The 27,574-nt window shown below is 43.9% G+C and overlaps 1 protein-coding gene across 2 annotated transcripts; it reads right to left on the bottom strand.

Moving 5' to 3' along the window:
• Window positions 1–385: 385 nt before the first annotated feature.
• Window positions 386–20,587, bottom strand: CRK (CRK proto-oncogene, adaptor protein). 2 transcript variants are annotated; one of them, XM_075335317.1, is made up of 3 exons: window positions 20,245–20,587; window positions 17,018–17,550; window positions 386–8,499 (listed from the first exon to the last, which is right to left on the bottom strand). In XM_075335317.1, exons 1-3 carry the CDS (start codon window positions 20,456–20,458, stop codon window positions 8,362–8,364), a joined length of 885 nt encoding a protein of 294 aa, XP_075191432.1. In that variant the 5' UTR covers window positions 20,459–20,587; the 3' UTR covers window positions 386–8,361. The 2 variants fall into 2 exon arrangements, with proteins under 2 accessions (XP_075191432.1, XP_075191433.1); XM_075335318.1 differs by having other exon boundaries at window positions 8,412–8,499; window positions 17,188–17,550.
• Between the last annotated feature and the right edge of the window lie 6,987 nt (window positions 20,588–27,574).

Below are 27,574 nucleotides of genomic sequence, written 5' to 3'. Positions count from 1 at the left end.
TCTTTGTGCTTGACGGTCCTGAGGAAGGGAGCTGAGCTCCTGAAACGTGTAGACCTATGCCAACAATGAAGACACGTTAATCTGACATTTGAACAGTGATCATTTGGTGCGGCATTTAATCACCCCTCTCTACTCTTCTCTGTTATCTGCCGTTTGGGTGGATGCAGCCGTGATCAAGTTGTATACGCGAGTAATGTAGTTGTGACTGTCACAACTACATCTGGTGAGTAAGATTACTCCCCCCTCCTCACCCCGCATATATTGGGGTAATACCCTATCTGCGCTTTTCTTTCCACAGTTTTTTCTTGTTAATCTAATGATGATGTATGTAAAGCGCTGTGGAAATTAAAATAAACAGATTTGTCACACTTTACACTCAGACATGTAAAAGAACACAAGGATTTCTCCATATCTTTATTTACTAAGCATATTATGAATATACATACATGCTATAAAAAGTTTTGTATTGGTGGAAAAAGTGTATAGTGTTAATATACAATGGCACATTTTACAATTTTACTTCACATTGCCCCTTCCAATTAACAAAAAATATTAGAGATGCAAGGATTTTCTTTATCATGATTAGAACAAAAATAAAAAATAAAATAGGAAAGGTTTACAGAGATTCTACCCCAGACACTTTGTAGTATAAAATATTAGTGATAACATGCCGGGAGTACGGAAATCAGCGAGGAATGCAGCAGCGAAGGTCCATTCACTGATCTTAACAGATAACACACAGTAAACTAGACTCTGTCACTTCTTTGTTGTATCAAATATTGCAATAAGTAACAGTTTCTCAGTCGTGGCCATATTTTCTGAGTCCTTTCTTACATCAACATTTAATGGAAATGTCAAACAGCACAGTTAACAGGAAAAGCTCGCCTAGACTAAGAGCATTAAATGCTTATGTGATTAAGGAAGACCAACAATAGTGTTAAATAAGACGTACGTCCACTCCCCAGTACTGCTACAAGTAGGCGATACTGCTCTACAAGGCTGGCACTTCTTAGCTACTCATGGCGGGAACATGTACAATATCAGCCTATGAAATGGTAATATAAAGCATGTAAAGTTATTTCCAACATGGGGGTTGTCCGGGACTTGTATATTGAGGGCCAATCCTTTGGATAGAACATCAATATCCGATTGGTGGGAGCACGACACTCGGCACCCCCTTCTGATCAGCTACTACCGGTGTAGAGTCACAGATCTGTCAACTGAATAATGGCCGTAGTTGGGTACTGCACATCTGCCCCAATATGAAAGCGGGGAGGATCTGCAGGACCTGGCTGTGGCCAATATGTAGGCGACAGAGCTCCGAAACTCGGCCCATCCGGCCACCAGCTGACTGGCGGGGTTTCAGATGATGACTGATCAGATATCGATGACCTATCCTGAAAATAGGCTGTCAATAAAAATGTCTCAGACAATCCTTGTAAACATCACCTAGCCAACCTGGATCTGTTGGTGTCTAAATGATTGGAACTCAACCAATCCATAATAGGTGATGCCTTTTGGAAATAACCACTCAATGCAAGAATCCACTATTAAACATCTTCAAAAGGCCAAATGTGTCAGGATACGTGTCCAGTACATTATGAGGATAAGGCCTCATCCACACAGCAGAGATTCCCATATGCGATACCCATTAAAGCCTATAGAGCTGATGACATGCCCATATATATTTTTGGTGGACTGAGTTATGGATGAAAATAGCAGTTTCAAGTCAGTGGGTTGGCAAAAAAGTTGACAAGCACACAGATGCCCATTCTTTTATGGTTTACTATGTAGGAGTTGATTGGAAATTATAGTTTCATTTTGCATAACAGAAAAATCAATCACATGGCTACATTAATGTTAAAAAATCAGACACCAAAAATTGATGGGATAAAAAAAAAAAAAAAAAAATTGATCTTTTTTTCTTGTGCAAGTTTCAAGTTTTCTCCAAAAGCTATTTTTGGTGCTATACTAATCAAGAGGGACAGGGGTGCATCAAATATATTATGCCATTATCTGTTCTGTATTAATTGTGGCTCAAGCTACACCATTTTGTCCACAGACTTATAATTTCATGCATCCAAGTAATAAATCTAAAGGTTTTTTTTTTTTGTTTTAATATTGATATATTTCCACCTTCTATGCAGCAGCACATATCCTCCCAAAAACCTGGAGGGTTAGCAAACCTTACAGACCTTTAACACTAGAAGTCCCAAGAATTTTGAGCTCCATAGGGTTTCAATGGTAGAAGTGTTAAATGACCCTTCTCTGGGACTTCTAGTGTTAATGAAGACTGCGCTGATAATGGACACAAATCCACATAAGTCTAATATTTTTACTTAAACAGAAGCTACATGTAAGACAATGTCTACCATTCTGACAAATCAAATGGACAACTTTAAGGCGAGGGCCAATATTTGGGGAAAGCACCCTAAAATTAACATTTCTGTGAATCCACTGCTGAATGACAGCCTGTGCAGAAATACAGCATTAAGGCAGTGATCATACATTAAACAGACACCTGAGAAGAGTAACACTTACACCCCGCATGGTCCTCACTGATATACAACCAGTCCATGCTCCCTCCCGAAACATACTGGAATTTTTTGGAAGACATCATTAGGGCGCAGGACCAAAAGTTATTAAACATCTCCCACCATGAAGCTAAGCAGGTCATCGGGCTGTCCTACACATGCACCAATATTGTGATAATTAACAGTCAAGGATTCAGCATGAGAACGGGGCTATCACTGGTACAGGCTAACCCTTACACAAGAAAACAATAAGTACTGCAACTGATGACCGTGTAACCAAGTTCAATGATATAAAAATTATGTTTACAAATACAGAAAATTGTTAAAGTGATTTAGAAACCACACAACTGAATGAGAAGTTGGACAAAGAGCTCAAACTAAACTGTAACCTGCAGCCCATTGATTGCAGCCCCCAGGAGTGACCATCAGACCACCGGTATTAAAGGCCGGATTTACAAAGTTGCCTCTGTAGGCAACATGAGACTTGATCTTTGTAAATCTACCATTGCAGACCCAGGGGATCCACTCGAGGGAAGCAGATCACGGAGATACATTTTAACGGCACCTTCTCAGGATTCAGTGCTCTATTCTAGGCGTTATATTTGGTATAAGCATAGGCCTCCTTTAAAAGGATGTGGCATAACGTTTCTAGTCAGTTAGTTGGGGCAAGTGTGACCATCACCAGTCAGTACTTTTCTATACATAAAAGGGTGACCACTCACACCACTATCTGTAGTGTTCTATACACATTTCTTGCTTCTGGATAGTAAGTTACAATACTTTTTTGCTAGGGAAAACCAGGAATGGATCCTAAAAAGGAAGACAACCTTCAAAAGAAAAGACGGAAATTTCGGCCTTTAAATCCACTCTTTGCTTTAAAGAAGCATTTCCATCAAAGTTTATCCTCGTAATATATTGCAACCATATTATGTAGCACTGTATACTTACAATTGCTTAATTTTGCCCTTCTACTCGGTTAATTCTTTATTACCTGCAGAAACAGGAAGTCAATTTTCACTACATGAGTCATCCCCCTATTCAGCTCCTGACCCAGCTGCTCTACTCCTACCCCCCACTTTGCAGTAATTATTTATGCAGGAAAAAAAAACAAACTTCATATTTTTACACACAGCTTAGGATTCAGATAGTCTTTTTAATCCAGTGAGGTCATAGACCTAATGGAAAAGAGAAGCGTTAACTGGGTGAAAGGGCAAAATGAGCAATTGTAAGTACACAGTGCTATATAATATGATGATTGCAATATATTAAAAGGATACAAATTTTATATGAGTGTGCTTCTTTAAAACACTGCTTTTGCAAAAATCTGTTTGTGGACATGTACCCTAAAGCAGTTTTCCCCAACTACATTTCTCAAGGCCCACCAACAGAGCAGATTTTCAGGATTTCCTAAGCATTGCACGAGTGTTGGAATCATTAAATTATCACGAGTGCAATACTAAGGAAATCCTGAAAACAATGTCGGTGGGCCTTGAGGAATGGAGTTGGGGAACACAACCCACAGAATTTGGAAGCAGAAAGTAACAATTTGCGAAACATTTTACCCTTTGCAAGTTTCAAATCCTCAGCAAGGATCAATTTACATTGCAGATTTCCACAGGAGCAAATAAAAGATTTAGTAGAATCTCATTCACAACGCTGTAGACCATATTGTGCAGGTTTTCTACAGGCAAATGGGGGAATCTACACTAAAAATTGCAATTTCTAAACTATCTTCTAATGAAAGTAATACTCAATTTTGGCAAAAAATGCAGAAGACACACAAAAGACAACATAACTGAACACAACCAAAGTACGTATTCACATCAAGGCAGTGTTCTGGTATCCAATAATGAGGGAGCAGGAGTATAGCCCAGAAGTAATGCATAGACTTCTAAATCATATAACAAGTCTTGTAACTTTGCGGGATCTCCCATTACCATTAAGGCATTTTCTCACATCTTATTACAATACGGTTTTTGAAGCCAAATCAAGGAAGTGATTGAAAGTCAGGTCAAAGTTTCTATATATACAGTCCCTCATGTTAAGATGCAGCCATGAACTTTATAAAAAAAAAAAAAAAAAATAAAATAATATGCCTAGGGCTTCTTCAGAAGACTTTCAGCATTAGACTTTACAATTACTTGCTATATACTAAGGAGAAAACAAAAATACAAAATCAACACTATTGTTAAAATGCAGTGTGTGAATGCAGCCTTAGAAAATGGAAACGTTCCGGTTTACAGACGCTACAAAACACGTGACGTTGAGTCTAGTGAAGTGAATAAACGCCAGGCTGATAAGTAGAGACGGTCAGGGAAGCAGATCTGAGAGAGGCCGGTTTCACACTGCTGACATTCAGTCCGAGTACAGACACTGTCAGCATCCTCATAAGCATAAAAGAAAAAGCTCACTCCTGACATTGCAGCCAGTACTCAGACCGGGAATGTAGGAACTGAGAACCTGCCCTTACCTCACCGAGGCTAACCTAGACCGGAAGAAAATATAGTAAATATTACGTCTTTATGGGTTTTTAGCTTCTGGAGTTAAACCAGGATCTTCCCATTTACTGACCGCAATATAATGAAAACTTGGAAGAATTCCAACACAAAGTATATAAGAAAGTTACACAACTTTCCCATCATACAAAGGAGCTGTACATACATGACATCAAACCACGTCATGGTGAATGCACATGTAACAATTGGCAAAATTTTCCGCAAGAAAAACCTGTATAAAGAGTGGCATCCACATCCTTAGGTTTTACCTGCAGTTATTCTTGTGGATTTGTTAGATTTCACGTTACGCCTTACAAAAGGTAAAATGTCACAAAGAACGGACAAGCTATGGAGCTCAAAATCCGCACCGCGCGTCAGTTTATGCAGCGTGTAGTTATTGATCTAGCGCTGTATTAAGCTTCAGATGTGCATTCACCCATGAGATGGAGAGATCAGCATACATGCTTATATTAAAATCAGAGGGGGGGGGGAAACACCAAAAAAACCCACAAAAACTCAAATACAGCATTTTGGTTAATTTCTCTTATTGACAGGAGCACCAGTTTATTTCAATTATTTACAATAGTGTTCTACAATGTTATGGTTAGTGTTCACCATCTCTAATAATTTCTCTGTTTGGTCTGGCAAAAAAAAAAAAAAAAAAAACTTAAGGAATTTTCTGCTTTCGGAAAATCCCTTGCCACAGCCACTGTGATTTAAAAAGGCAACCTGTGCTTTACTCCCCCTCCCCAGGTCTGCTGTCGAGTCTCGTTGCCGCTCCCGATGTCTTATCTGGAGACTCATCTCAGTGACCTTGTGCCGTCTACTTGGACAGAGCCAGTCCTTTGACGCACAGAAAATAACAGACACCAGGTTCAGCAGCGGAGACTCCGCATGGACCTGGGAAGGGCAAATAAAGTGTAATTTTAAACAAAATTCTACCTGTGGAAAGGGGTTCTCTAAAAGTTGAAACCCTTTCTAACAGTAGCACAGAAAAGACTTTCTGAAGCGCTAGTTTTCTATTACATCACATGAACAGATGACGTTGGTTTAGTACTTAGTGTATTTTAGTTGGAAGAACACATGCTCATGCTATGCAAAGTCAGGTTTTGGTATCCATACATCACTAGGAAGGTGCAAGGAGCCAATGTGTAGATATGTTAGCATCCAGCTTTTGGGGTTTCTTTTCTATAGAGGGTTGCTATTGCTGAGCCAGTCAGACTAAGTGACCGGACTAGCTCCAAAATTCTACAGTTTTGGGTCCATGGCCGACAAATTGCTAAAAGACACGCATCACAGAATAGCTATGAAACTGCAGCACATTCATAAAACAAGTCAGTGTCATCAGGACTACGGCAAAGCAACAAAACTGACGTAACGTCTAATATTCACTGCGGAGGAAGATGCTGCAAAATGGTCCCACAAACGGGAAACTCGAAATGTAATGGATAGAGTTGTGCGAGTACCTAACTATTCGTACTCGAGATACTCCCAACGAGCACTGTCTAATACTCGCATATTCATTCCGAATAGCGTGTGCAATGCAAGTCAGGGGGGAATACTCACAATGTAACGAGTAACCCAAATTCCGCACTATTCGCTACTTTCACGAACAATACGGACTTCGGGTTACTTTGCAACTTTTACCCCATTGAGTGCGCTATTTGGAATGAATACGCGAGTATTAGACAGTACTCGTTAGGAGTACCGCGAGTGCGGTTAGGTGCTCACTCAACTCTAGTAATGGAGTTTTAACAAATCACATACATTAAAAGATCAAAAACTAGAAAATCACCGAAACAAGGCAACACCATCAACATGAAGCCAATATGCCACACTTAGAGGAGGAATGCCATGAACCCTTGTAACTCTGACAATCCCGAAGGCACAAACTGAAAATTACTGCCAGAAGACTCAACAGGTCACTTGAAGGACTTCTCATAAGATGTCCATGAGAACTGAACACAATCTAATATTCTTGGCTTTTTCATACACGACGACACTCCAGACTAGAGAGCCCATAGTCCGGGCCTAACATTTTGGGGTTCTTGTCTAATGGAAATCTATAAAGGTTCTTCTTGCCAGGCAGCTATATGTATATAAAAAAAATCCGAATGTCTCCTGCAACGCCAACCTAAAAATCAGCCTTATCCAGTCTATTCTCTGGGCACATGATGGACTAATTTTAATCAAACTATTCATATATATCTACTAGTCATAATAAAAACTCCTTATGTCCATGGTACATTCTAAAGAAAAATCTCTAAATTTCAACCAAAATATCTAAATGCCTCTTTACAAGAGCACAGATAAAAGCACAGAAGCCATTCAGGAGAGACTTCTAAAATACATTGAGGTTTTAGGTCAAAGCAATACAAAAGGCAGAAATACCACAGTGATTCAATTATCCTTTTCACCCCCTTTCATTAAATTGTCTTTATTTTAGTAGTTTCTACATATCAACATAAAATACATCATTTCCATATTTAACAATTAGTGTATTCTTACTTGTTCCCCATAGAAAAAAAAATAATATATTTCTAAAAGAAGTGTATGCAGGGAACGCGCTATAGGGGGAAAATTAAGGGGCTTATGTTATATATATTAAGAAAAAAAAAAAAAAAGTCCTTGTTGGCAACAAAAGATGCATGTAAATATGCAATAATCCAAGGATTGAGGCACGTGATGGAATTATAAGGTGTCACGTTCAGGAACGCAGTTTATATTCTTCAGTCAAGCGTTCTGACGTGACGTGTTACTTAGTATTGAACATTCATGAAGAAAAGGAAAATGAAGGTGTTGGTCCGAGCCGTCAAAGTGGACTGAAAACCACAGCTCGGACATTCGAAAACTAAAGCAATAATACTGGGAACGGCAGAAGGGAAGACGAGCTCTTTAGGAGAATTAACTTCTACGCTGGCTTAGGAGCCTCAATGACCGGACCCAAATAGAAACAGTGTTTACCTAAGGAAACGGATTTCAGAATCCGTAATATAAATTGGTGACGTCCAATCTGGGAAAGATCAAGGAAGATACAAGAAAGGCCCTAGAAAAGGTCACGTGTTCAAAGAAGATTCCTTTCTACAAGTGACGTCTGCAGACAGCAGATATTGCCGATGGATGTCATTCATATTCTGCCTGCTTTCAAGACAATCCAAGCTCGCCCCTGACTCCGCCGAATCTCATAGGAACTGAACCATTGCAACTGAGAGGGATTCTGGGGTATTACTACTTTCATTGGCTAAATAACCTGTGGAAGGCAGTCTAGATGGCAGGTGGAAAGAGGGAAACAGCAAGATTGTTCGCATTTAAGAACCGGCTCCAGGTCACACTCAGCTGAAGTCTTCATCGGGGTTTTGTTGATCCAGCAGACGCACGTGCGTAAAAGGAAAATGACCGTATTTTCCATTGCATTCTCCCTCCCATTGACCACTGACGTTAATCTTTGTCACCTTTACTAGGTCACCAACCTGTGAAAGAGAAAGAAATTAGCAATCTGAAGACAGGACAAGGCTTAAGGTTCTATAGGAAAAGCTGCATGACAAGAGTATCAACAGGCGAAGCAAATTCAGGTTCTCTTTAGCCCTCTGGGCATGCACAAAGATGCTGTATATGCACAGATATCTATACAAGATCTCCCTTTCTCCTCAATAAGAATAAAAAATATAAAATAATTATAATAATAATTAAGCTACATATTTCTTTGGTCACGGGGGACCAGTTCTCACCTGTTCAGCTGCACTGGTGCTCACATTTTGGCCGAGAAAAGCCAAAAGAAACTTTCTTTTAACTCAGCCAAAATGTGCGCACCACTGCAACCGATCAGCAGCCACTGTTTGGCTGCAGTGTTCACATAATGCGGCAGCAGATACAGCAATTACTGAAGAACAACAGTGGTCTGGAAAGCGAGCACAGACTTTTCCTCACCTCCCGATCAATAAGGGTTTGTCTGGTAGAGGACACCCCCATTTAAGGGAATCTGTCACCAGGTTTTTGCCACCTAATCTGACAGCAACATAATGTAGAGATCGAGCCCCTGATTCCAGCGATGTGTCACTTACTGGGCTGCTTAATGTGGTTTTGATAATCTCCCGTTGAGCAGAAAAAAAAAAAAAAAAAAAAAAAAAAAAAGGGTGATTTTAATCACTAGAGTACTAGTAAACCTGCTGCCATGTAGTCCTTCATATTCATGACCTGTGTAACCCTACCTCCACCACCGATTGCTTTCTGTGTACTCTGCATAGGCAGAAAGCTGTAAGTGGTGTGGGTGTGGTTATACAGAGCTCAGCATTCAGAGAACTGCTAGATCTCCAGCAGATGAAAGATTATCAAAATGACGACAAACAGCTCAGTAACGCATCGCTGGAATCAGGGTCTCAGTCTCCATATTACGATGCCCTTAGATGGTGACAGTCGAGTGTTTTTTCAGTTTAAAACAAAAAAAAAAAAAAAAAAAAAAATGACTTTCCTGCAGATTTGCTTTTGTTTTCATCATCAATCTAAAGATTAAATGAGCATAATTCCTTCATATTCCTTGTGTGATTTCTATAAAATTGACTTCTAGGTTAAGAATAATTTGCATAAAAAAACTGCACCCCCAAAATGCAAACTTTGCTGCTTTCAATTTTTTTAGAAGTGATTATTCTATTACAGTACTGGATTGCCAACGTGTTAAACTGGCCATTGCTTAGATTCTCAGTTTTCATTCGGTTCGTGGAAACACAATTTTTTTTCTAATGTTCCTACATCTCGTCAGCAATTTAAACTATCGCTAGCGTGGGTACCCGTCCCCATCGGTTGTGCGACATGGGCAAATCGCTGCCCGTGGCGCACAACATCGCCCAGACCCGTCACACTACTTACCTGCCCTGCGACGTCGCTGTGACCGGCGAACCGCCTCCTTTCTAAGGGGGCGGTTCGTTCAGCGTCACAGCAGCGTCACTGAACCGCCGCCCAATAGAAGCGGAGGGGCGGAGATGAGCGGGACGAACATCCCGCCCACCTCCTTCCTTCCGCATTGCGGGCGGGAGGCAGGTAAGGAGAGGTTCCTCGTTCCTGCGGTGTCACACCGCTGCTGTCATTCAAAAAGCATCTCATTTTACAAACTTTACTTGCTTGTGTTTCATAGCTTTACTTTTCAGCTAGCATGTATAGGTTATGTATAGAATCAGCCCGCTTTAGGTTATATAGGAAAATGCGGTTAAAGGTGCGCTTTAAAGGCATCATAATGACATGCAACTTCAGAGTGCTCTTGATTCCTTTCTGTTGAAAATCTTATTGTCAGGAGACGCACAAAAAAAAAAATAAAAAAAAAAAATATCTATCTCTATCTATATCTTAGAAAGGATACATCAATATTAAACAAGCGGATATCCCCCTTAACAGTATACAAAATTAAAATTATCCTAACATCAGGAAAGTGGAATTAAAGGGGGGAAATAAAACCCCAAAACCATTACTAGCTCAATCCTCTGATGGTCCCTGCCAGTCCTCGTCTACTTCCAGTGATTGCTGCAAACGATCGCTGGTCTCTGCTGTCTCGGGGTGCATGCAGTTATCACCACTAAGGTCAATGATTGTCATTTACATCAACGTGAGCTGCAGCCAATCGGTCCAGGGAAGGACAGCTGATGGGACCCACCGAGGCTTCAGTGCTGGAGCTGTCAACAAAACATTTTTTCCTTGTATTCCAGGGAACTATATCAAGAGCTCAGAGCCTGCCCACCAACATTTCCTGAAGTCATCTACCTGGCCAATGCATTAAACTGCCCGATACGTTTGCACTCCCTAACATGATTATAAAATTAACCATTTTAAAAAAACTACGCCAAACAAGCAAGGATGAATCGGAAGATCAGTAAACCCTCATATGAAGCCCCAGCTGTTTCCTAACTGTTAAGCGAAGGGGGGACCCAACTAAGCCTTCTCACATGAGAACACTGCTAATCCCACTGGAATAGCAGGAGAGAAACCAACGTATGTAAGCAGATTTTAATAAAATTAAATCCGCAATCAGAGAACTTCATCAGTGCATAATGTAGCGAGAGCTGACCGAGCCGAGTCTTTAGCAAAATTAATCAGAATACCCCTGCACCGGGCACGGAAGGTCTATTATATGGATTGCAGCAGATATCAAGAACACCCCTCCAGGAAGAAAGCGCTCTAAAAAGCATCTCCTCCAGGCACAACCCTGCAATATAACGTGTCCTACACTAACCGCAAATGGAAGGACTGTGGGCAGTTATTTGTATACGTTGTATGGATAATTATGGGGCCAATAAGATTATTTAGGGCCATATTAAACTTCTGCACAGCTCCAATTATATCAGAAGGCATATAGTAGTTTGCTTGTTCTTCAGATACAGTGTGTGTGTGTGTGTGTGTGTGTGTGTGTGTGTGTGTGTGTGTGTGTGTGTGTGTGTGTGATAAATAAATGGTGTTACTTGTTCCTGTTCCACCAGATGCTTGAGGCAACGTACAGCAGCACAAGAAGCATTAGACTATGTTCACACTAGAAAAATGATTTTTCTTAAGAAAAATCTCGAGTGAAGGATTAGTGCACCTGCGTTTTTGCCGCGTTTTCGGTGCGTTTTTACCGCTGGTTGCTCCCTGCGTTATTGTGCCAATCTATGGCAAATAACGCAGTTAGCTGCAGAAAAGAAGTGACATGCTCATTCTTTTTCTTAAGAATCTACTGAAAGAATTTTCTTAAGAAAAAAACGCAGTGTGCGCACAGCTAATTTTTTTTGCCATAGGTTTTGCTGGGGAATGTCTGCAGAAAGGTTACAAGAATTTCTCAAGAAGAAATTTCTGCAGCAAAAACGGACCAAAAACGCAGGTAAAAAACGCAGTGTGTGAACATAGCCTTACTGCTCTGTACATCCGGCCCTCCAAGCTCCAGAAACAACCCCATCACATTACTAGTTTGGGTGAGACGCACGGAGCCCTGGTTCATATATGTAGACGGCCCATCACTAAAGCTATAGTTGGAGGTGACGGGGAATTACACGTTACCATGGCCAGTGCAGGTGGACACAGGTAGACTCAAGCAACTTGCCAGCGATCACTGACAGACGCTGGCACCAGTATAACAACTTCTGCTGACAGGCGGGCATGTGATCCCCTAGGGATGTGGAGACCGGCACAGCCAACAGGATAAAAGGAAAGTCATTACAAGATCAGTTATTGAACATTACTTATTTTTACCAAAAGTTAATTCTGACGACCAAAACTGCAAAAATGCGATTCCAGGTTCATATTCACAATATTGATGGAAAATGTTGGAATTTTCTAATACATTCAGTTTGGAGTCATTGTATGGGGTCCTTTAATGATAAGTTCTATAAGGAAAAAAAAAAAAACCCTCTCCTATTCATGTGACTTTTAGGCCAAAGTCAGTTGTTTTTTTTAAATTGGAAAAATCTTGAGAATCTTTGCAGAATCGACTTCAGGAAAAAAAAAAAAAAAAAGTCAAGCCCCCCCTAAAATTTGGAGTGACTTCAATGAGGGAGCAGTCTAAGAAATGACGTTACTTTTTCTGCAGTGAACTTTTCAACACCTCAATATCAGACAACAGGAATGGAATGGGAGGTCTTCCGTATGATGAGACATTGAAAACGTTAGATATGTTTAGCTTAGAAAAAAAACAAAACGTCTCAGAGGAGATCTCATTTATATGTATAAATACATGTGTGGTCAATATAAAGGACTGGCACATGACTTATTCCTTCCAAAAGACAATAGTAAGGACCAGGGGGCACTCACTGCGAGTGGAAGAAAAGCGATTCAAACAGCTAAATAGGAAAGGGTTCTTTACAGTTAGGCTATGTGCGCACGTGTGCGCTCTGCACCGCACCGAAAATGTGCGCTTCAGAGCGCAGCTGAAAAGCTGCGTTCTGAAGCGCATGGTGCCGGCAGATTCGTGCGCTCTGCATGCTGCCTCTCCCTATAGACAGCATGCAGAACGCACAAAAGAAGTGACATATGTCACTTAGAACGCAGCGATTTGGCAAGCAGCTGAATCGCTGCGTTCTAACATGCCACGTGCGCACGGCTCCTGCACAATCTCCATAGATTGTGCAGGGGACGCAGGACGCATGCAGTTACGCTGCGGTGCAGAACGCAGCGTAACTGCATGTAATACGCACACGTGCGCACATACCCTTAGAGCAGTCAGATTGTGGAATGCCGGCCACAAGAGGTGGTAATGGCAGACACTATAACAGCTTTTAAAAAAGGCCTGGATGATTTCCTCAGTACACACAACATTGTTGGTTATAAATGACTTAGTGACAAAGTGTAGAACTGGTGGAGGAAGGTTGAACTAGATGGACCTAGGTCCTTTTTTTAACCTAAGTAACTATGTAACAGAAACCTGACTGGATGAAAGCCATGACTTGGTGACACTTTCAGAAAGTACAGGAAAGACAAAAACATTGGAGGGATGAATAATAATAATAATAATAGAAAGCTGCTAATTGGAGTTTGTTATATAAGCCTCCTAACAGCTGTAAAGGTTTAGGATGAAATGCTGCAACAAATTGAAAAGGCATCAAATAATCGGGTCCTTATGGGGGACTTTAACTATCCAGAAATTCAGAGGAACATAGAATCTTCTGATTGTGCTAAAAGCTGCAAGTTCTTCTCTACAGTTCAAGACCATTACCTCTCTGTAAATGAACCGACCAGGGGAGATAATTTGCTGGATCTGGTCCTGTCACAAACCAGATACAATCTCAGATCTACAGGTCCAGGATCATTTGGGCAGCAGTGACCATAATATTGTAAATGTCAAAGAAAAATTTCAAAGGTGAAATGCAAAATCCTGGAAATTTAGGAAAGCTGAATTCAACAAATTAAGGGAAGAACTAAAGTCTTGCAGACTGGGATTATGTCCTGGTAACTGTGGAGACCGACATAAATGGGGCATGTTTAAGGATATATTACTAGAATCCTGTAAAAGCTTATATCCACTGCTAAAATGTTGAGAAGAGAAAAAAAAATAAAAAACAAAAAAACAGTCTGGTCAAATAAGACAGTAAAAAAGTATAACACAAAAAAAAGGTCCTTCAAAACCTTGAAGGCCAAGAAATCAGAAATAGCATTTCAGAAGTATAAAGATCTCAATAAGAATTGGAAAGGAAAAAAAAAAATAAAAAAAATCAAAACCTAGCAAAGTTAGCCATTGGCCCATTGGAAGATGTTAAGAAGATAATTAAAGGACAAAGAAAAGGCTGAGATATTAAATAGGCACTTTTAATACATGTTCACCCATAAACACTGTTCCAGGGATCATTTGACAAGGTAACAATCAAAGTTCACAACCTTATTTATATAACTAACTTAAAAGAAGTGTGGTTGTGTCTGAACAAATTAAAAAAATTGATAAATCCCTTGGCCAAATGGCATTCATCCATGGATATTGAGGTAGTTGAGCTCAGTAATTGATAGACTGCTTTATCATCTTCTTAGACTCTCTTGTAACTGGGTTGGTGCCCCAGGGTTAGAGGACTGCTAATGTATTACCAATATTTAACAAAAGGCAATAAGGTGGATCCAGGCAACTATCATCCGGTAAGTCTGACATTAGTGGTCAGCAAAGATGTTGAGGGCATTATTTGGGATGGCCTAAATATGTTGCAGAGAATAGTATAACAGACAACCACCATGGATTCACAAAAGAGAAGGAGTGTCTAACCAACATGCTGACATTTTATGAGGATGCAAGTTCAAATCAGATATTGGTAATGCAGCTGATGTGATTAATCTGAACTTTAGAAAGGAGTTTGGTACTGTACCACATAGCCTTATACTGAAGCTCCAGAAACATCGACTAGGGGGAAACTATGCACGTGGGTAAAGAACTGGTTAAAAAACAGAAAACAAAAGTTGTTGTAAATGGTACATTCACTAAAAGGGCTATAGTCAGCAGTGGGGTATCGCAGGGATCTGTGCTAGAACTGATTCTTTTTAATCTCTTCATGAATGATCTTGTGGATGGGATTAATTTTTAAGATCTAAAATAGTTAGTTCAAAGGCGGACAAGTAGATTATTACAAGGGATGGAAGGCCTCCCATATAATGAGGTTGGAAAAAAAAAATAAAAAAATTTACAAAAAGATTAAGAACACAGTTTGAAGCAGGGTTTGGAGCAGATTTGCTTCAATATGTTCTTCAAAAACCTCCATGTTGAGTTGCCCTTACACAAGTGGAGTATTAGGTGCAGTTAATTGGTTGGTTTTCTGTATGAATCCTGTTGATAAACACTCACAACCTGTAATTCACCACAATTAAACAGACCAGGGCAATGAGTGAATTTAGCCTTAAAGGGGGGGGGGGGGGGTCTCGTTCCAACAACCACCTTCCAGAAGGATGTAATAAACAGGCATGCCCTTTTCACATATAAAGTGACTCAATGTGGAGTCTAGTCTGAGCTTCTGCTTCCTGATGTTTCCAACCTTATCACAGATGAATGACTGAAAAGTCCCCTTTATACAATAAACATTTGCACTTCCTTCCCAGGAACTAAAAATGCGACTCAACAATGATAGCGAATATGGTGTTAAATAAGTTGTCTCAAAGTTACTTATAGAAAAAAAAAAAGTTGATAAATGTAGGATTGCTGGGGTCTGAACACTTTTATACTAATCTTTTTCTTTCTTGGGTCTGAAGATTGGCACTCCAACCAATGAGAAGAATAAGAGTCTAACCGTCCAGTGTGAAAGGAGCAGGGTGGGGGACGTGCGGCCACTACGAGCACACCCACAACTAACAAGGGTCTGGGGTCGTCTGCTCGAGATCTGCTGGGGTCTTACCCTCAGCAATCACATTTACCATTTACTCTGTGGATTGGTGATAATTATTGATTACAAGATAACCTCTGTAAAAGTCTCTCATACTGCAGGAAAGAAACGAGAACATTTGTTAAAGAATAAAAATTTCAGCTAATCAGGTTTATCTTTTGCCTGTACAAACTGAAACGTGACTAACACCCCAATACACAAGAGTGCTGAGGGGTGTTACTGTGCCTGTCATCCAGCAGAAAGCCATCTGGGAAAGCAATGTGCTTCATCAGCATGACGTGCTGCATTTTCCCAAATTCACTTTACAGCCGGATGGCATGGACGTATGCATCCCCTAAACTCTGGCTTGATGATGTGTAGGATAGTGATTACCATGTTATTAAAGCTCCTCGGTGTGACAATGATATGCGCGCACTTCATACAAGTGGATAGGGCATATGGGACCTTACACAAAACTTTAGGGCTGCTTTCACACTGCATTCCTCTCCCCATTCAGTGGTCTCATTGGGGCTTCTGTCTGAGCCCCTGCAAAATTGGATTTGGACGTATGCGCCAACGGGGCCCCTGACTATAATAGTGCAGAGAGAGTCACAGTGTGCTCTGTTGTGCACCATTTTTGGGAGTAAATGCCTATTCAGTGTTGACACCCAGACTTAGTAGACCATGTCTTGTGTCTGCCTCCAGTAAGCGTATACTCCCAAAAATGGTGCACGAGAGTACAAAGTGACTATCTGCACCATAATAGTCAGCGGCCCCGTCGGCCCATAAATCTGAATCCCGCTGTGGACGGACGCCCCAACAAGACCACTGAACTGGGAGAGGAACGCAGTGTGAAAGCACCCTTACTCAAAATTAGAAGCTCAGAGTAAGGCCAGATTCAGACAACCAAGACACATGGTCTATGTACAGACCATGACGTACAACTGGCCACGGGACTCTCAACCCAAACTAAAGTCTCAGCATAAACGAGGCTTTTGAGTTTGGTTCGGAAGCCCCGGGGCCAGTCTGTAAATGGATGCCTGAATTCGGACTAGTGAGAATCTGAGCTTCTAACACCCCAAAGAAGGATTCCTAGATTTGTAAAGCTGGATTTAGAAAGAATATAATTTAGTCTAAAGAAAGATTGGACTTCAAAAGGAAAATTCATTGGAGATTATTTTCCTTCACAGCTGCACCCATTATATACCTCCAAAGCCAAGGCTGTCTTGTCGTAGGCATTGGGCACTCGCTTCTGGATAACCCTGGCAAAAATGGGCCCATTCTGGAGGTTAGGCAGCGGAGTGTTGACACTGGGCTGGGCATAGGGCCCTGGCTCCGGCCCGCCCAGTTGCTGCGGATGCGAATTTTCCTGGTTACCTCCAATCAGAGCGGACCCAGGAGTTGAGGGAGGCCTGTACTTTTCGACATAAGGGACAGGTATCATGCCCCGTCTTCCTTCGTTGTCCTCCGCATTCCACCACTGCTCCTCAGGTTTATCCCGGATTCTTAGGATGTCTCCCTTCTTAAATGGAAGATCTTCATCATCATTACCATTAAAGTCAAAGAGAGCCCGGACATACTCCGCTTCTTCCTGTCTCTGGATCACTCCGGATTGCTTAGATTTGGAAACAGGTTCTATTAAAGTGGTTGTGTCCAGATAATGAATTTTGTAAAATTCCAATAGCGCAGGCAAGGATTCAAACTCTTGATCACCTATCCGGAATCGCGACTGATTCACCCCTAGAAAGAAACCGGAAATAATGAGTTTATTTCTACAGGACAGTGTTCACACCTGTATCACAAAAACTTTCTAATTAACCACATAATGGCGGGCCGCCGGTGTTTGGGGTTCCCATGTCTTGCACACAGACCTATGAAGCAAATTGTCCACCCCTCCTGCAAGTGAAGGACCCAGGTTTTCCTACAAGGGGCTCTGCCTTTACATAGTGTGTGTTTGGCTAAGGGGCACAGCACCCTAAAACAGAGCCAAACAGGAAGATGTAGTGACTCGACAACGGAAAGACATTTACCAGAAAGGAATATTCCTTGGAGCATCTGTTTAAGTAACTTTAAAAGGACTGGTTCACTATATAATAGATGAGTTCAGTGACAATAAGATGGTCAAAAGGTTTCCTCCCAATGGGACCCCAGCAATAAACTAATCAGTAAGGCCTCGTTCAGACAGTTTTTCATAGAACATGTATCATTACAGTCTTTTGGCCCATTTTATTTTATGCTTCAGACCAACTGTTGCAACAGCTACCAAAGAAAGGAAAACCAAACAAAAAAAACAACCCTTCATGTTTGGTTTTGATCCGATTTCATCGGTGGGCTGAGTGCGGTGTGGCTGCTGTAGGGTTTTTTTTTTATAAATTGGTAAGTGAAGCTTGATATTTTCTTTTTGCTTCCATAAAAAACAGATGAGAAACGGATGGTAAACTGTACAGACCAACAAGGGACGAGGCACACTGATGGAAATCGATCCGTTAATTCCACACCTAGGACAGGAAGCCACTGAGTAATGTGGAAAGACTATTTATGCTTTGCTTATATAGAAACGTTCTATTCCGTAGTGCTGTACAGATATCACTGACCCCATTGGGGCGCACAACCTCCATTCCCTAGGAGTATGTCTTAGGCCTCCGTCACACATCCGTGCCTCCGATCCGTGTTTGCCATTTTTTGCACATACCGGAGACATGTGCTTACGTAGAATCATTTATTTTCATGTTAAAAGCCGCACGTCAGTATTTTTGCACGGAGCGTGTGTCCGTTTAGAAAAAGCGCTGACATGTCAGTGTTGCTCCGGGATCACGTACTCATGGACCCATTACATCCTATGGGTCAGTGTTGACATATATGTGATACGGATGATGTCCGTGTGCTATCCGTGCAAGTGTGGCTCAAATCAAGTTTGTTACAAAATTAAATACTTGCAGGTGGCCAAGGTACCCTACAAAATCCAACATAAAAATACTAAGGCCTCCGTGGATAATGGCATGGTTGTAGTATATATCCAAACACATTGGATATCCAAGTAAAAAGACCACCAGGTTAATTAATTGTGTATAATTATAAGAATGTGCTAATCAAATCCACCTATGTGTCATTATTCCCAACAAATAATCATTAACTTCATTTGATGAAGATGTGAAAAACGGACAAGATACGGAACACACACTGAAGTATTACACGCACAGAAAAACGCACACACGACACTACACAGAGGAAAACCGGACGCCAAAAACGGAACACGGACTACAAAAACTGACATCGTCACACGTACGTTTTTTTTCACGCGAGTGTGGCACAGGCCTTAGGAGTGTGGGAAAAAACACAGGGAGAACATACAAACGCCTTGTAGATGTTGTTCAAGGTGCTTTGAAACTAGCCCTGCAAAGTAGCAGACAACCACTGAGCCATCATACTGTCAATCTGCTGTGTTTTTATCCACAGGATCACTTGTCCCAGGAGGCAGACCCTCACATGCTGCTCTCATGGGAGATGGCCGTAAGGCAAATGCCCTCCTAACTGAGCTCTTAAAGGGCTACTCAAGTTGTCCCTGGTATAACACACAAAAACAACAAAAACCAAAACAACACTTGGCAAAGCAAATATCAATGTCTCAGTTACCAAGACCTCAGCTTGCTGTTGTTCAGTGGGAACCTTCATTATTTCCTTGGTTGATTTCGTGTTTTTGGGAAATCTAAGGCTATGTGCCCACGATCAGGAGATGCTGCGTCCTGGACACAGGGTCATTCCTCTTCTGGAGACTCTAGTTTTCTCTGCGGGAGAACACAGCGTCCATGCCCATGGATCAGGGTTCTGGGTGCAGTGGATTTTTGCGTCTCTGCATGCTTAAATCGTATCCACTGTGCAACACACTGGGCCCAAAACGCTGCTAATTCTGATTCTGGGAACATACCCTTTGGGTGACTGCACAGGATTAATGATATCCGTGTAGTGTCTGTAGCGTATTTTCACTGCATCCAAAAAGCTGCATTGTACAGTGCAAGCACAGTGGATGGGAGTCATAGAAATCCCATGCCCATTGTGCTGCTGTCTACGTATCGTAATCTGACCTGCAGCACGGCTTCCCAAGCCACAGTATGTCAACTTATGAGCAGGAGGACACAATGAAATTATGCTACTCCAAGAATCCAGATCATGGGCACAGACACTGCGATCTCCCACCTAGGATGCTAGAGTCTCTGCAAGAGAAGGTACGCTGCATCCAGAACGAGACCCCACTTGTATGGTGGGCACATAGCCTAATAGTGATGACCTTTCAGCAGGATATCGCTCGACCTCTCCCCCGGGGGGCGCACACGCTCACCCTCCCTGCCCCTCGCACACACGCAGGCTGGCCCTCTCCCCCGGGGGCACCTGCACAGTGGGGTCTCCCCGGAGCTCCCGCCTCCCGGCCGCACTCACCTGACTGCCGGTTGTTGCTGACGCTGTTGATGATGTAGTGGGAGACCTTGGAGTTCTCGCTGACGGAGAGCACATAGTCCCCGGGGATGGTGGCGGAGTCCCGCACCAGGAACACTCCGTGCCTCTGACCCTGCAGCAGATTCACCGCCTCCTGCCGGTTCTGCCTGCCCCAGTACCAGCTCGCTCGGTCTTCAGAGTCGAAGTTGCCGGCCATGGCCTCTGCTCGCTCCCGGTGCGCTTTCCTCCGCCTTCTTAGGCGCCGCCCGCAGCAGACACGGCAAACGGGCACTTGTAGCCGAGCCCGACCTCACCAAACCCGAAATGGCGGCACAGGAAAGATCTGACCTCACCTTCCGGAAATGCGTCATCAGAGTGCGCCGGGGCCTGAGTCACCGCGCGCCGCCGCTGCACGGAGGTCAGGCGGAATATCCGCAGCGCCCGGACTCCTGAGTGTGCACGGACGCTGCGTTATCCCGCGTTTCCGCAGGAGGGAAGACACTGCGTCTCCTGATCGTGGGAACGTGGCCCAAACCTCGCGACCTGCGCGTGTCCTCACTGCTGTACTGTGCGGGTGTAGTGCGGACCCCTCCGTCATAAGGGGAACTTTCCAGTATAGAAATTAGACGCGTGACCCCGACTGCAGGGAGCGGTTTTCTCTGCGTCAGTTTGTAAATCCGCGTTATTATGGGGTAGACGGGCCAGAGCGGCCGGGGGTGGAGACCGGCGACCCTGTGGGGGTTCACGTTCTAGAGAATGGTAAAGACCGAGGGCACCGCTCCAGAGGGGAGGACGGCGGAAGCCCCGGGCAATCTGCGGGGCAGGACCGCGCACCTCTAAGGGGAATGGGATCTAAAAAAGAAGCCTGAGACTCGCTGGAAAAAATCTGTGTTCTCCTTTCATAAGAGAAGTCCCACTGCAGATCCCTACTGGAAGAGTAAACTGCTGCATCCTGACAACCAGCTGTGCCTTCAACGCCGTATGGAGCAATAGGGGTTGTCAGAGCCACGCAGCAGAAAGCCCTGTGAGGTGTGGACGTTTTAGGACCCTTGCCCACGATCAGTGTTAGGCTTTGTGCCCACGGGAGCTTGTTTGTGCGAATTTTGTCGCGGAAAACCTGCGGCTTTTTCTTGATTTTCCAAATAAATCCGCAGGTTTTAGCATGTACAGTCACTCCCCATGTTATCCTATGGGTCATGGGGAGTGCTGTGTCCACGCTGCGGAAAGTGCGGCTGCCGAACATGCTGCGGATGTCCGCATCCGCATGTATAATTGCATGTCAATTATTCATGCGGAATTACCTGCGGATGTCCCGGCCCTCTGCTATGGAGATAAGAGGCCGGGACGTCCACATGTAAGTCGCATGAATCTCCGCATGTTTCCCGCAGCTATTCCGCTGTAATCTAGCAGCTAAAAATAGCTGCGGACGCCGGCGTGCAGCTGCGGGAAACATGCCTAACCTTCGGCTATGTGCCCACGCTGCGGAAAATGCGCGGATTTTGCTGCGGATTTCTCGCGGAAAAGCTGCGGATTTTCCAGAAATCTGCAGCACAGCTACTCCCCAGCCATTTCTATGGCATTTGGGAAATGCTGTGCCCACGCGGATTTATCCGCAGCAGAAATTGTGCGGATTTTCGTGTGGAAAAATCTGCAGCATGTCAATTATTGTTGCGGATTTTCGTGCGGATTTTGCCTATTGAATTGAATTAAAAAAAAATCGCAAAATCCGCAACAAAATTCACGTCAAATCCGCACCTATGAAAAGGTGCGGATTCCGGGGGAAATCTGCGGATTTTGATGCAGAAAAATCCGCAGATACAGAGTCCCGTGGGCACATAGCCTTTGGCTATGTGCCCACAGGACAATGTACCAGCGGACTTTTCTGCAGGTTTGCGTTTCACGCAGCTGCTCCCCGGAATCCGCAGCTATCCATTGCTGCGGTATATGTGCGGAGTTGTTGCTGTAAACCTGCGGGACAAGTGTGAAAATACCTGCGGATGTCCCGGCCTCTATCTCCATTAGTGGAGGAGCAGGACATCTGCAGATATTTCCACATGAATAATTGACATGCAGTTATGTGCGGCTGCGGGAAATCCGCAGCATTGATACAGCACTGCCCAAATCCCATAGGATATTATGGGGAGTGTCTGTACTTGCTTAAACCTGCGGATTTATGTGGAAAATCTAGATAAATCCGCAGGTTTTCCGCTGAAAAATCCATGGGTACATTGTCCCATGGGCACACAGCCTAAGGCTATGTCCCCACGGGACCTTGTTTTTGCGGATTTTGCCGCGGAAAACCTGCGGATTTTTCTGGATTTTCCAGATAAATCTGCAGGTTTTAGCATGTACAGTCACTCCCCATGTTATCCTATGGGACATGGGGAGTGCTGTGTCCACGTTGCGGAAAGTGCGGCTGCCGACCATGCTGTGGATGTAGGCATCCGCATGTATAATTGCATGTCAATTATTCATGCGGAATTACCTGCGGAGGTCCCGGCCCTCCGCTATGGAGATAAGAGGCCGGGACGTCCGCAGGTAAGCCGCATGAATCTCCGCATGTTTCTCGCAGCTATTCCGCTGTAATCTAGCAGCTAAAAATAGCTGCGGACGCCGGCGGGCAGCTGCGGGAAACATGCGCTCATACCTGCGGATACATCCGCAGGTACGAGCGCCCGTGGGCACATAGCCTAAGGCTGCGCACGTGTGCATATTGCATGCAGTTACGCTGCGTTCTGCACCGCAGCGTAACTGCATGCGTCCTGCGTCCCCAGCACAATCTATGCTACTCGCGCTACATTTATAGTTCACATTCCCCTCCCCCAATAACTAGTAATGAAAAAAACAAGTACAATGCTGTAGAATAGACTGATTATTTTACTTTACTCGCTTATATTGAGCCATTAATTGCACAGCGCCTTAAGGCCCAGTCACACTAAACAACTTACCAGCGATCCCAACAACGATCAAACCTGATAGGGATCGCTGGTAAGTTGCTAGGAGGTTGCTGGTGAGGTGTCACACTGCGACGCTCCAGCGATCCCACCAGCAACCTGACCTGGCAGGGATCGCTGGAGCGTGGCTACACGAGTTGCTGGTGAGCTCACCAGCAACCAGTGTCTCAGCCCCCAGCCAGCAGCGCAGCGTGGAAGATGCTGCGCTTGGTAACTAAGGTAAATATCGGGTAACCAACCCGATATTTACCTTGGTTACCAGCGCACGCAGCTACACGTGCAGGGAGCAGCGCACACCGCTTAGCGCTGGCTCCCTGCTCTCCTAGTTACAGCACACATTGGGTTAATTACCCGATGTGTGCTGTAGCTACATGTGCAAGAAGCAGGAGCCGGCACTGACAGTGAGAGCGGCGGAGGCTGGTAACATAGGTAAATATCGAGTAACCAAGGACAGGGCTTCTTGGTTACCCGATGTTTACTGTGGTTACCAGCCTCTGCAGAAGCCGGCTCCTGCTGCCTGCACATTTAAAATACCAAAGCAATCCATTAGGCACAAAACATAATCTCAATTGGAGAAAACCACGGAAAAAACAATTGGAATAAACCGTGGAAGGGGATGCACACCACAGGCAGCATTCAAAAACAGGAGGACAAAGAGTGGCTAATATGCAAAAGGTAACAAGTATTTATTAAATAGTAAGCAATTCATTACAAAAAATATCGTGGAGAAGATGAAAAGGCATGACAAACAACCTGGCACAATGGATAATATCACAGTTAGTACAAAAGACTGCACAAATGGCTGGACTGGTAAATTGCAATACAATAACAGCATAAATACATAGTCAGTCTAGAGAACATACCCAGTGCAGCCAATTTAACCAGGAGTAGAAAAATAAAGTGCCAGTAGTGCAGAGGACAGAGGTCTGGATACCCCCCTAGGAAGGGTAACGCGCGTTTCGCGTGTAAGGAGTAACACGCTTCATCAGACCGTGAGGGATATGGTTTTCTCCGTTACCGGAAGTGCTAAATAGGCCAGGTGACCAGTCACATGATCTTTACTAACCAATGAATGGTGAAGAAGTCGGCGCATGCGCGGTCGGCGCAGGCGGCCGGGGATGCGCGCACGGCGTCAGGCAGGGCGCGCACGAGAGGAGGCATAGCTCCCAATCCTGTACGCCGTTACCTGGGAGACGCCGTCGGGCAAGCCAGGACGCCAAGCGCAGACCGCGCATGCGCACAAACACACCATCCACGTCAGGAAGATAACAACTAAAGATAATGTGCTAAGTATAAAGACATAGATGATACCCGCCGAGCAACAACAGTAGGCCACATAAAAACATATAAGAATTGGTCCAATCATAAGAGTGAGAATCAATGCATAGAGTAGTAGGCATGATGTTAGATATCCGTGGCGAGTACACATACAGAGTCCAAAAAACTCAGAAGTGGATTCTTCAAACCGACAGTGGTGGTTGCATGCCGATCACACAGGACGGAGAAAAAGAACTATGAAAAATAGAAAAATAAGAAAAATTAAGAACAATTAAAAACATAAAATTCTGGAACATGTGCCAGTCCTGGATAATAAAGGAAAGGCAAATTCTCCAGAAAAAGAGGGACATTTAGTTGTTGCTGTCTCGCTGTCACACACAGCGATCTGTGCTTCACAGCGGGACAGCAACAACTAAAAAATGGCCCAGGACATTCAGCAACAACCAACGACCTCACAGCAGGGGCCAGGTTGTTGCTGGATGTCACACACAGCGACATCACTAGCAACATCGCTGCTACGTCACAAAAGTTGTTCGTTAGCAGCAATGTTGCTAGCGATGTTGCTTAGTGTGACGGGGCCTTTAGTTTTGCCAATTCAATCTAAATCAGTGAGTCCAGGACAGTCTCCACATGGACATCCTGATCGTGCTGTTGTCACTCGCCAGCATCTGGAGTGTGTATGTATATATATATATATATATATAAAATCTGCCCTGCTCAAACAAAATAAAGGAAACACTTAAACAACACAATGTGACTCCAAGTCCATCACACTTTTGTGGAATCGTTTTGTCCAGTTATGAAGCACTGATTGTGAATCGATTTCTCCTGCACTTGCGCCAATGGAACAGACCACAGGTAGAAATGATAGGCAATTAGCAGGACACCCCTATAAAGGAGCGGTTCTGCAGGTGGTGACCACAGATCATTTCTCACTTCTCATCCTTTTTCGGAGTTGTTTTAGTCACTTATGCATTTTGTCATTGCTCTCACCCCTAGGCTGGTTTCAGACGTCCGTGTTTCGGGTACGTGTGACATACGTTTTTAACACAGATGCCACACGTACCCACGTCCGTGGGACCCCGCACGCAGACACGTTTTTTCTCTGGCAGCACGGGTGTCACACGGATTGCATACTGATGTGATCTGTGTGACATCAGTGTGACACGTACCAGAGAAAACACAGGTCTTTTTAATAAAAATATTTTCTATATTTATATGTATCCAGCGATGCTGTCTTCGGCTCTGCTGTCTCCCGCTTTTGACCCCCGCTAATTATACTCACTGAATATTCACTGCACTAAGGAGCTGGAAGCCGGACCATTGTGGGGACGTCAGTGCTGGGGATCGCATTGCTGGGTGAGTATACAGCAGTGTGTGTGTGTGTTCAGTGTATAAATGCATGTGCGCTATGTGTGTGTATATGTGCTCGGTGTATCCATGTGTGTCTGCTATGTGTGTATACATATGTATACATTATGTGCTCATTGTATACGTGTGTCTGTAGTGAGGACCTGGAAGCCGGAGCATCGCGGGGACAGCAACGGGGACTCATCACAGTTCCCAATGAACTCTGATGAACCCATGAAGCTGTAGCGCGCGTGTCGCAGGGGTGTCATCAGAGTTCATTGGGAACTCCAATGACCTCCTGGATGTCACTGTGCTTGCAGAATACTCACCTGTCCTCGGCGGTGCTGTCCCCAGCAATGCTCCGGCTTTCAGGTCCTGAGTGCGGTGAATAATCAATGAATATAATGAGCAGCGGTCAGAAGCAGGAGGCAGCAGAGCCAAAGAAAACAGCGCTGGATACAGGTGACTATAGAACATCTTTTTATTTCACAGACACATGTTTACTTCGGTACGTGCCACTTGTATGCAAACACAGATGTCACACGTGTGCCACACATATGACCATAACCATGCGTGTGACTTGTACGTGATTAAACTCGGACGTCTCAAACCAGCCCTAGAGGTAGCATGAGGCCATGTCTAATACCCACAGAAGTTGCTCAGGTAGTGCAGTTTATCCAGGATGACACATCAATGCGAGGTGTGGCAAAAAGTTTAGCTGTGTCTGCCAGCATAGTGTCCAGACCATGGAGCAGGTGCCAGGAAACAGGCTGGTACACAGGAGACGTGGAGGGGGCCATAGGAGGATAACCACCTAGAAGCAGCATCGCTAGAGCCCTGCAAAATGACCTCTAGCACACCACTAATATCTACGTGTCTGCTCAAACTATGAGAAACAGACTCCATGAGGGACTGATGTCCACAAGTGGATGTTGTGCTTACAGCCCCCCACTGTGCAGGGCGATTGGCATTTGCTAGAGAACACCAACATTGGCCAATTCGACATTGGCTCCCTGTGCTCTTCACGAATGAGGACAGGTTCACACTGAGCACATGTGACAGAATCTGGAGACGCCGTGGAGAAGATTCTTCTGCCTGCAACATCCTCCAGCATGACTGGTTTGGCAGTGGGTCAGTAATGGTGTGGGGAGGCTTTTTTTATGGAGGGCCACATAGCCTTCCTTGTGGTAGCCAGAGGTAGCCTGAATGCCATTAGGTACCGGGATGAGATCTTCAGACCGATTGTGAGACCATATGCAGGTGCAGTAGACCCTCGGTTCCTTCTGATGCATGGCAATGCTAGGCCTCAAGTGTGTCAGCAGTTCCTGCATGATGAAGGCATTGATGCTATAACTTGGCCGCCTGTTCCCCAGACCTGAATCCAATCGACCACATCTGGGACATCATTTCTCCTTCCATCTACCAATGCCACATTGCACCTAAGTCTGTCCAGGAGTTGACTAATGCTTTAATCCTGGTCTGAGAGGAGATCCCTCTGGAGAACATCCAGCGCCTCATTCAGGCACATGGAGGCCACCATACACAACTACTGAGCCTTATTTCCTTGTCTTGAGGCACTTCCATTGAAGTTGGATCGACCTGTAATTTGATTTTCCGCTTTGATTTTGAGCATCATTCCAAATACAGACCTCCACGGGATATTCATTTTGATTTACATTGATCATTTTTAACGTTTCCAATGCATTCCACTATGTTTTGGACAAATATTTGCAACTGGAATATTTAATTGA

This window comes from Anomaloglossus baeobatrachus, chromosome 2, assembly GCF_048569485.1.
Source record: "Anomaloglossus baeobatrachus isolate aAnoBae1 chromosome 2, aAnoBae1.hap1, whole genome shotgun sequence".
Lineage (NCBI taxonomy): Eukaryota > Metazoa > Chordata > Amphibia > Anura > Aromobatidae > Anomaloglossus > Anomaloglossus baeobatrachus.
The sequence above is the reverse complement of the archived record's forward strand: the minus strand, read 5'-3'. Positions and strand labels throughout refer to the sequence as shown.

Coding starts and splice junctions, on each gene's coding strand:
- CRK (XM_075335317.1), bottom strand. CDS start 20,458: ATGGCCGGCAACTTCGACTCTGAAGACCGAGCGAGCTGGTACTGGGGC. Junction 17,551..20,244: donor CAGCAACAACCGGCAGTCAG/GTGAGTGCGGCC, acceptor GTTTCTTTCTAG/GGGTGAATCAGTCGCGATTC. Junction 8,500..17,017: donor AGACAGCCTTGGCTTTGGAG/GTATATAATGGG, acceptor TCTCTTTCACAG/GTTGGTGACCTAGTAAAGGT.